Source organism: Cornus florida, unplaced genomic scaffold, assembly GCF_030987335.1.
Source record: "Cornus florida cultivar Cherokee Brave unplaced genomic scaffold, ASM3098733v1 CherokeeBrave_3.0.0_Hap2_Chr01, whole genome shotgun sequence".
Classification (NCBI taxonomy): domain Eukaryota; kingdom Viridiplantae; phylum Streptophyta; class Magnoliopsida; order Cornales; family Cornaceae; genus Cornus; species Cornus florida.
This window is the reverse complement of record NW_026775571.1, coordinates 58,122,657-58,132,892: the sequence shown is the minus strand read 5'-3', so window position 1 is coordinate 58,132,892 and position 10,236 is coordinate 58,122,657. Positions and strand designations below refer to the sequence as shown.

General features: G+C 35.9%; 1 protein-coding gene across 1 annotated transcript; it reads left to right on the top strand.

The window, feature by feature from the left end:
* Window positions 1-3,439: 3,439 nt before the first annotated feature.
* Window positions 3,440-9,475, top strand: LOC132298107 (F-box protein At3g07870-like). Its single transcript, XM_059794955.1, has 3 exons — window positions 3,440-5,421; window positions 8,035-8,835; window positions 9,060-9,475. Exon 1 carries the CDS (start codon window positions 3,764-3,766, stop codon window positions 4,901-4,903), a length of 1,140 nt encoding a protein of 379 aa, XP_059650938.1. The 5' UTR covers window positions 3,440-3,763; the 3' UTR covers window positions 4,904-5,421; window positions 8,035-8,835; window positions 9,060-9,475.
* Window positions 9,476-10,236: the final 761 nt, after the last annotated feature.

Sequence of the window (10,236 nt, the reverse complement as noted above, 5' to 3'; positions counted from 1 at the left end):
AACAGGCTTAACAGGAAAATGATCACTAGTGTTCCATTGGCAGATGGCAATACCTCAAGTGATCCAGAGGATATTAAGCATTGTTTCATCACTTACTTCAATGATCTCATTGGTAGTAATCCTCATTACTAACCACGTATTTCCTCACTCTCTCCTTTTGTTTAAAAAACTATCAATGATGAGTTTATCCCTAACCTTTGCTCCGTTCCTACTGATGATAAGATTAAAAGGTGTTTATTCTCCATTAATTCAAGCAAACAAATCTCCTGGCCTTGATGGTTTCAATTTATTTTTCTTCAAAAGAGCTTGGTCTATTGTAGGTGAGGAAGTCACTTGTGCCATTAAGTAATTCTTTCAGTCAGGTAATATCCTCAAGCAAGTTAATGCTACTTACCTTGCCTTAATTCCCAAAGTACCAAACCCCTCATCCCCAGCTAACTATAGGCCCATCTCATATTGCAACGTCCTCTACAAATGCATTTCCAAGCTTATAGCAGATAAGATTAAACCTATTCTACCTTCCCTCATTGATAAAACACAAAATGTTTTTATCAAAGGAAGAAAATTGGGGATAACATTATTCTTGCGCAAGAACTTTTAAGAGGATATCATAAGGACTCATCATCCCCTAGATGTACTCTTAAAGTTGATTTGCATAAAGCTTTTGACTCCCTCCATTGGCAGTTCTTATTTGACACTTTTGAGCTCCTTCACTTTCCTCCAATTTTCATCTCTTGGATTAAAACTTGTTTCACTACTATCTTCTTCTCTGTTTCTGTGAATGAAGAATTGTGTGGTTTTTTCAAAAATATTAAAGGGCTCAGACAAGGGGATCCTCTATCCCTCTATCTTTTTATTATTGCAATGGATGTTTTATCTAGTATAACCACTAAGCTCATCTCGTCAAATCCTTTGTTTAAATATCATTAGAGATGCCATGCTATCAATATTTCACACCTCTCATTTGCTAATGATATCATTATGTTTTGTCATAGTAATTTGGATTCTGTTCAATCTCTCAAATCTGTCATTTCTACTTTCTCATCACTCCCTGGTCTTGCTCCCAACCTAAATAAAAGTCAAGTTTTCCTTAGTGGTGTTTCTACTTCCACATTAACTAGCATTTGCAACCTTCTTAGCTATCCCTTGAGCACACTTCCGGTCAAGTATATTGGATTCCCACTCATCACTTCTCGATTGACAGCAAATGACTGTCAATCTCTTGTGGACAAAATGCTTTCAAAGGTTACAAATTAGACAACAAGAGGACTATCATTTGTTGGCAAACTTCAACTAATTCAAGCAACTCTCTTCAGCATGCATATTTACTGGACAAACCTCTTCATACTTCCATCCAAAGTATGTGAAAAAATCAATCAAATTCTTCAGAAGTTCCTATGGAATGGCCCTGCCATGAACAAGTTCAGAGCAAAGGTCAAATGGGAAAATGTTTGCATTTCAAAGAAGGCAGGAGGGCAAAGACATCTATGATCTTTAGCAATGGAATAATGCATCCATCCTTAGACACCTATAGACTTTATGTTCTAATGATTCAACCAACAAATGGAAGGAATGGACTTGTATAAAATTTAAAATTGAGCTGAATTTTGACCCTGAAGCTGGTGTTAGCCAACTATATTTATCACATTTGGAAGGAGAGAAACAACAGAATGTTTAGAGGCAATACTTTACCTCCATTGTAGATTCTAAACTTAGTGATTAACACTGTACGAACCAAGCTTTTCTCAATCAAAAAATGTGATTACCCTTACGTAGAAAACATTGCAAATGACTGGAATCTTCCATTATCCTTCTATGAAACTTCACATACGAATCCCTTTTGGCCTTTCTCACAAAGCACAAACCTCCCAAACCTTCAACCACATCCTTCCATTGCCACAAACACCACACTGCAACCTCCTCCAACCTCCTACAAACCATCACCCACCACCACCTCCCCATTAGTAGTCGGAAATATTTCATTTTCTGTTGATAATTATGCCTTCTCTCTAGTTTGAGTTAGTTGCTGGTTAGGGTTCGTTATTTTTTTAATCTAAGGCGATGTTTGGTTTTCGCCTTTGTATTTTGTTTTATTTGTACGTGGTTGTGTGGATTGGTTTTTTGGCTTGGCCTGAGCAACCTTTGGGCCGGTTATGGGCCTCTTGTAAGGGCATGGGGTATGCCCCATTTTTCAATTGTATATTTTTCTTTTTCTATTTATCCTTACTTACGGAAAAAAATAATATTAATGACTATGTTTTATGTGTTTATCTTATTAATTTTATATTGTATCAGGGCGTATATTTGCTATCGGATCCAAGTTTGTGATTTAGGCTCGTTTTTATTTTTTTATGTTTGGTTGTCGTAAAATATTTACCAAGAAAAAAAAATTTATTTAAATCTAATAAAAATAACTTATCCATGAAATTTTAACAAGTTATTTTATATGCCCCATCCGATGGACTCGAACTTAACCTCAACGTCAACGGAGCCCTATTGTGTTAAGTTTAGAACATTATTAACTAAGTAATTTTTTTTTAACTCAATAAAAAAAATATAATTAAAAATTGAATAAGTACCTCACTTGCTGGTGGTGTAGTAATACATTGTGCATGTTACTTTTTTTTGTAAAATTTTTAATTTTTCAGATAATCTAAATATCATATTCATATTTATTATACCTAACAAGAATCAAATAACTTAAAATTGAGAATTTCTTAAACATTTTTTTCTCATCAACAAGTTTGTAATAAAAAGAAAAAACTGTATAATAGGCTACAAGAAAAAGTGAACAAGAGAAGACTAAAAATTTTAAAACTGAAATTTGACTACAAAAGTTTTAAGCAGGCATTTGTAAATTGAGAATTTCGTATTGAAAAAATTAAATATTTTAAGAACTAGAATTTAAATGCTGAAGTTTTAAGCGATAATTGTAAATTGTGAAAAAAAAAAAAAAAATTATTTTAGATGTTAAGTGTTCAAGATTCAATAATAAAGGAAGTCACTAATTTATTTTAAATGATATTGAAACTACACTATAAAATATATTTAATTCAATAAACACTTAATTCATTTATTACATTGGATTTTGGAACACAAATATAATTCATTTAACAAATATAACAATATGTATTGACAATGAATAAGTAATAGGGTAGAAAGGTATATAATAAATTCATTTGATGGGATATACTTATTTATATCTAATTAATTTGACATAATAAAATATTTAATAATTTAATTTAATTTAATTTTAATTTTTTTTTTTTTTTAAAAAGGAGAGAAATTCTATTATTAACTAATACGGAAAATACTTGAGTTTTGTCTAAAGTGATGTGGTCTAACAAAACGCCAACACGTGTTCTAAATTTTAAAATGGGTTAGACCCGTTTTAAACGGGTTAACCGGTTTTCGTCCCCAATTCACTGATTCTGTGAAGCTCTCTCTCCCAAGTTCCCAACACGTTCTCTCTCCCTCAATTCTCACCTTCATCTCCACTGATCGCCAAATAAATGGTTTTAAATTCAATTTTTTCATTCATACAATCCACACATACATATATCTATATATACACACACAGTGTGATAACTGTATATGTAAATCGGGGTCTTCAAAGTTCTGACGAAGAGGTGGTTGATTCTTCGCTAAAACCCTGCTAGGGTTTAGTAAAGGAGAGGGAAATACTTTGCTTGTTGAAGTAGTTATTAGGGTTTTGTTTGTTCAAATCCATCTCTGTTTGTTTCAAGCGGCGAATCGGACGAAAATGTCAGATTTCTTGCCTCGTGATGTGTTCATCGACGTCCTCACTAGACTACCCATCAGAACCCTCGTCCGCTGCGCTTGTGTCTGCAAATCATGGTACTCTCTGCTCACGAACCCTAATTTCATCACCACACACCTCAATGCGGACAACAACGACAACCTTCTTCTAATTCGAAGACGCTCTGGTGATGATGGCAATGTAGTGCATTACTCGCTACTACTCTGCAAAAACGAAATGTTCTGTGATTATGCAGAGCTTGAGCTTCCACTGAAGACCCACAGCGACCCTTTTTTGAGGATAATCGGTTGCTGCAATGGGCTCGTGTGCCTTTACAATGATTTGCACAATTCTCAGGAGGAGCTTTATCTATGGAATCCATCAATTCAGAATACGTTGGCCCTTCCGCCATTACAGAATTTACAGGTCAAGTTTCGATCAGATAATCTTGTTAATCATAGCATCGGATTTGGCTTTGATTCAGTCACTGATGACTACAAGGTTGTCAGGATTGTGTATCTCAATGGACCCTCTAGTTTTCGAACTCCTCCAGAGATTGGAATTTTCAGTCTGAGCACAGGCACATGGAGGAACATCAGCCATTTAGGTCTTCCATATACCATCTATGAGCGGGCTCCCCAGGCTTATCTGAACGGGGCTGCACATTGGCTTGCTTGGGATTGGAGAAGGAGGAGCAACTTGATCGTGTCATTCCACATGGGTGATGAGGTATTTGGCGAGATCATGGTGCCCAGTAGCATTTTTTGTGACTACGTGGAGAAAAGTGTTTGTGTTGCAAAGTTTCAAGAATCACTGTCTCTGATTGCTGGTATTTCGGGCGAAGATACTTGTTGCATATGGGTGATGAAGGAGTATGGCATATCAGAGTCTTGGACTAAACAATTTAATATTGATACGAAGAGAGGATCTTTTAATAGTGTAGCTGGCTTTACGAGAAAAGGTGAAATTCTGTTTGGGACAAATGCGGGGAATCTAGTAGCTTATGATCTGGTTGCAAAACAAGTAATGCGTCTTCACATTCATGGATGTACAGATCCATGGTCTGGGGACTCATTTTATGCAGATGCTTATACAGAGAGCCTAGTTTTACTTGGAGCAAAATTTCGTGATAGTCACCTATGAGGAATCACCTGTTTTGCACGGAGAAGTTAATGGAGCTAAGGAATCCCGAAAAAGAAGAGCAAAATTATCCCCCCTCTTTTATCCCAAAACATTTGTAGTCTTTTGCTTACACTTATAAAAGAAGAAGAGTAAAGACAAAGAAGAAAGGAAAGAAGAGGCAAGATGGATGATTCTTACTTACTTTTACATCTTAAATTTGCTATTGCCAAGTTCTGTCATTGCTACATGTAAATGTAAAAGCTCAACCAAGCATTTAAGTGACCTCTATGTCATCACTGCCTAGTAGGCAGCATAATCTTTTTTTATATATATTTTTTTCTTATTTTTTTTGTGTGTCAATTACTGTTTCATATTCATCTTTGAGGAGTTATAATTATTGTTGATCTTTATGTCTGTATGTGCCTGAGGTGCAATGAATGTTCTTTCGGGGCTGTGATCAGGGTGGAGAATCAAAATGAGGAAGCCAGAGAAGGTGTAGTCCTCTTGAAAGAGTAGAAGTGGCAATGCACAAACAACAGGTACAAAAATTGTATATTGATGTGGTTAAAAAATGTCTTTGGGCAATATTTAACTAACTCATGATGCCTTTGAACTCTTGGAGCTTTTGGGCTTGATGTGAACTTTCTTTGGAAAAAAGTTAACTCACTCGTGATTCTTTTGAACTCTTGGATCATTTGGGCTTGATGTGGATTTGGATGTTATACTTGAAACTATTTGTTATCCATTAGGTCTTATTTTTTGAGGCCATTATATCTTCTAAATTTTGTTTAGGAGTACAGGCCACGTTATATTATATGAATAAAGTTGTTAAGAGCATCTTCTTTAGGAAATCATAGCTAGTTTTCCTTTTGGCTCCTAATACTAGCCAAGGTTAAAGTTGGCTTGTTTTGCTTGCTGGCAAATTTTGAGTTCAAAGTTGAGCTCAATAAATGAGCCATATTCACTAGTCTTAATGAGTCTGCCTGTGATTTATCCATTTATGTTGTTCGTGAGTTTAATGAGTCAAGCAAGGTTTATTCAAGTTTCGCTCTCTTACTTAATGAGGTCGAAATGTTGATTAAGTTACGCTGGTGTACTTGCTAGCTAACACAGATAGATCTCTTATGTAGTGGAGCGTTAGCTATTCATGAATTAGTCTCTTGTTTGACCCCTGCTTATGGGCCATGTGCCAATGCCTAGTAGGATTTGTACTTCCAATTGATGAAAAGACTCATCATCTAGATATCCGACATGATAATAAATTAATGAACTTGAATGATATTCCAAGAGCAGTGCTGTTCACCCCTCATTATTCTGTTCTTCCTGCCGTGATGGGATGAGAGTACAACACAATGTATGGCCTTCAGGCCACTTATTACCATGTTTAAGTTTCAGCCATTTTTTTTTTTTTGCCTTCTCTGTTGTATCTCTAGTTTTTACTTTATTCTTATATTCTATTGGAAGGCAAAACGTTAGAGGAGATCTAGGCTCTAGCTCATATAAGAAATTAAGAACTATGAAGTGCAAAACAAATATTGAAATTCTAGTCAGCCGGAAAATAATCTGGCTGTTATAAATAGTCCATGTACATTCACAGACTTAAATCTGTTCTGTTTTCTTTGGAGTACTAAGTTGGTTCCCTTCTATTTTCGAGAAATAGAGTTGGTTCATTATTTTAAATTAAAAAAAAATAAAAAAATGGGGCAGGTATCCAGGAAGTAATAGTGATATGCCAGGGCTACTAGGCTCTGAAACCAACTCACTTTGAGAGTTAGTCGCCTTAGTCTTGACTTAGCTTTAGATGAGCTCATCAGCCAGAAAGAGGTTGTGATGATTTGTTTAAATCCTCTGTTGGCTTCTTAAAATACTGTTTGATTCTATCATTCAACCATATCTCATTTACACAAATAGAAATCAAGTAAATTTCATGTCCATGTGAAGTCCACTTCTAGAACTGCAGATACCTTTGTGCTGTGTCTTTTGAGCTGAAAAAAATGTGATGCATTGATGAGAACAGCAATAGATCAGCTAAATGTCTTCATTGATAGATGCAATATAAGTGTTTTATTTTTCCTTCTATTTCTTTATTTCATTTTTCTTTTTCCCTTTCATTATGTCATAGATGCCCTGTTGTTTGAGATAATAATATCTTTGATATGATATGTTTCCTGATGGTATTCTCAGGTGCTAGTCAGGTGCTAGACCTTGTTTGCTTCGATCCACTCATTTAATTGATAGTGACATAGTGTAACCCACATGACTTTAAGTTTGATGGTATTAATATCTTCTGAGTCAAAATTTCTAGTTTCAAGGACATGGTTAACAGGCTGCATCTCCGAGGTTGATAGCGTGCGAAGGCATTCCAGCAGTGTAGAAAACCAGATGCATCTATCTTATCTATTGTTGATTCATGAAGCTACAGTACCATTAAAATTCACCGGACTGTCTTAAACAACAGAGTCCACCAAAACTCCCACAATAACCTTACTGCCTTTCCACCATATCACTTCACTGCTCACTTCTTCTCCTGTGGTCACTCACTCACAAACTCCCCACTGCCAACAAGGAAGAATAGCCATTTTCGTCGCTGGAATTGTCCAAGGGACACTCTATTTCTTCTTGCTATTTAACTAAACCCTAAGAAATCTTTAATTTTTATGAATGCTTGGCTGAGGGTTTTTGTAAATCTACTACAAAACAAGAAATGTTGTGGTTTTGCTGGATTTTTTGGTCTAGAGAGAGGGAGAGAGTTTTGTTTCTTTGTATGACCTGCATGATATGTCTTCTTTTGCTGGCATTTTAATGGAATCTGTTTGATTTTTGATTTTTTTGTCTTCTTTCTTGTGAGCACTGATCACACTTTAATGGCAGTTGTTGGGTTTTAATCTTTATCATACATTGAACATAAACATCAAGTATATAGAGAGAGGGGGGGGGGGGGGGGGGGGGGGGGGGCTGATTTACTTTCCCTTGGCTCTGTTTTGGCTGCTGGTATTTTTCTGAATTGTTGAATTTTGTAGCTTATTCCTTCATTTGGGTCTCTTTTTTTTTTTTTTTTTTTATCCTTCTTTGAATTGTTATGTTGAATTAATAAGTTTGATTCTACTCTTTGATTTTGGATTTATATCTCCTCTTTAATTCCATCTCTCTAGGCTTAAGTTTGCTACTCCGCTAAGATGGTTCCTCTGCGCAAAAGCCTCTCATAGAGCGACGAACCTCGATTGATGGGCGGAGAAAGAAAAATCTTATAGAGAAACAATGATCTCTCCCAAGTGATCAATTTTAGATCATTCAAGACAAATAGATGAATCACAAATTTACATTCTTGTACACGAGACATTTGATCCTTGTAAAAAAAAATTTAAAATTGTAAGGATTCGGCTTTGATTCGCTGACTGATGCATAACATTGGATTTGGCTTTTATTCGCTGACTGATGACTGTAAGGATTGTGTGTATTTGTCGGATACGGACTCACTTATTGTCACATTCCTCCAGAGGTTGACATTTTCAATCTGAGCAGAGGCACATGGCAAAACATCAGCCATTTAGGTCTTCCACATTGGCTTGCTTATGATTGGAAAAGCAGTAACCATAACAAGTTCTACTTGATTGTGGCATTCCACATGGGTGATGAAGGAGTATGGCATATCAGAGTCTTGGACTAAACAATTCAATATTGATATGTATGGAGCATTATTCAAAAGTGTAACTCGCTTTACAAGGAAAGGCCAATTCTTTTTTGGACAAGGGATGGTTATCAATCGAGTAATGCATTGTCCTTTTTGTTGACCTACAGATCAATGGTTTATAGAATCCTTTTATGCTGATGCTTATACAGAGAGCCTAGTTTTACTTGGAGCCAAATTTCGTGATACAATCACTTCTGAGGAATCACCTGTTTTGCAAGGTGAAGTGAGTGGAGCTAAGTAAACCAGGAAAAGAAGAGAAAAGGTAAAGAAGAAAGGAAAGAAGAGGCAATATGCATGATTTTACTTACTTTTACATCTTATAATGCTCAACCTAGCATTTAAGTAACCTCTATTTCATCATTGACCTAGTAGGTAGCATAATTATTTTTTTTTGTCAATTACTGTTTCCAATTCATCTTTGAGAAGTTACAATTATTGTTGATTTTGATGTCTTTTGTGCCTGATGTGCAAGGAATGTTCTTTCAGGACCGTGATCAGGGTGGAAAATCAAAACGAGGAAGCTAGAGAAGGTGGAGAACTGTTGAAAGAGTAGAAGTGGCATGGTGAATTCTTTCCCTGTTTTTTGCTACTTTTACTTTGCCTACGGTACATATATTGTATGTTGATGCGGTTAAAAACTTCATTTGGGTAATATTTTAACTCACTCATGGTGCTTTTGAACTCTTGGAGCATATGGGCTTCATGTGAACTTTCTTTGAGAAAAGTTTATAACTCATGATTGATGCTTTTGAACTCTTGGAGCATATGGGCTTGATATGGCTTTAGATGTTATGCTGAAAGTATTTCTCATCTTTGGATGCCATTGTATCTTCTAAATTTTGTTTTGGGGTATGAGCCACATTATATTATATTAATCAAGTTGTCAAGAGCAGCTTCTTTAGGTCGAGTTGCTGGATGTTGGTGCCTAGCATTTAGCAGTCACTAGTTGGTGGTGTTTTATAGGAAATCATAGCTAGTTTGCTTTTGGCTTAGATAATGTTAGCCAAGGTTAAGGTTGGCTTGTTTCGCTTGCTAGCCTATCTCGAGTTCAAACTTGAGCTCAGTAAATGGGCCATGTTCACTAGTCTTAACGAGTCTCATGATTAACAGTTTATCATGATGTTTGTGAGTTTAATGAGTCGAGCAAGTTTTATTAAAGTTTGGCTTGCTTAATGAGGTCGAATATGTTGATTAAATTATGCTGGCGTATTGTGCTAACTAACATGGATAGAGTTCTTATGTAATCGAGCTTGAGCTGTTCATGAATTGGTCAATCGTTTGATCCCTACTTATGGGCCATGTGCCACTGCATGGTAGGATTAGCACCTCTAATTGGTGAAAAGACTATCCTCTAGATATCGGTAGTAAATTAATTAACTTGAATGATATTCCAAGAGCAATGCCATTCACCCATCATTGTTCTGTTCTTCCTTCGACTTGATGGGACTACAACACAATGTATGGCCAGTTATTACCATGTTTAAGTTTCAACCATATCTTTTTGCCTGCTCTAATTGTAGCTACCCTATTGGAAGGAAAAACTTTAGAGGAGATCTAGCTCATATAAGAAGTGCAAAATAAATCTGGAAATTCTAGTAAACCAGAACAGAATCTGGCTGTTCTAAGTAGCCCATGAATTTGTTCGGTTCTCTTTAGAGTAATA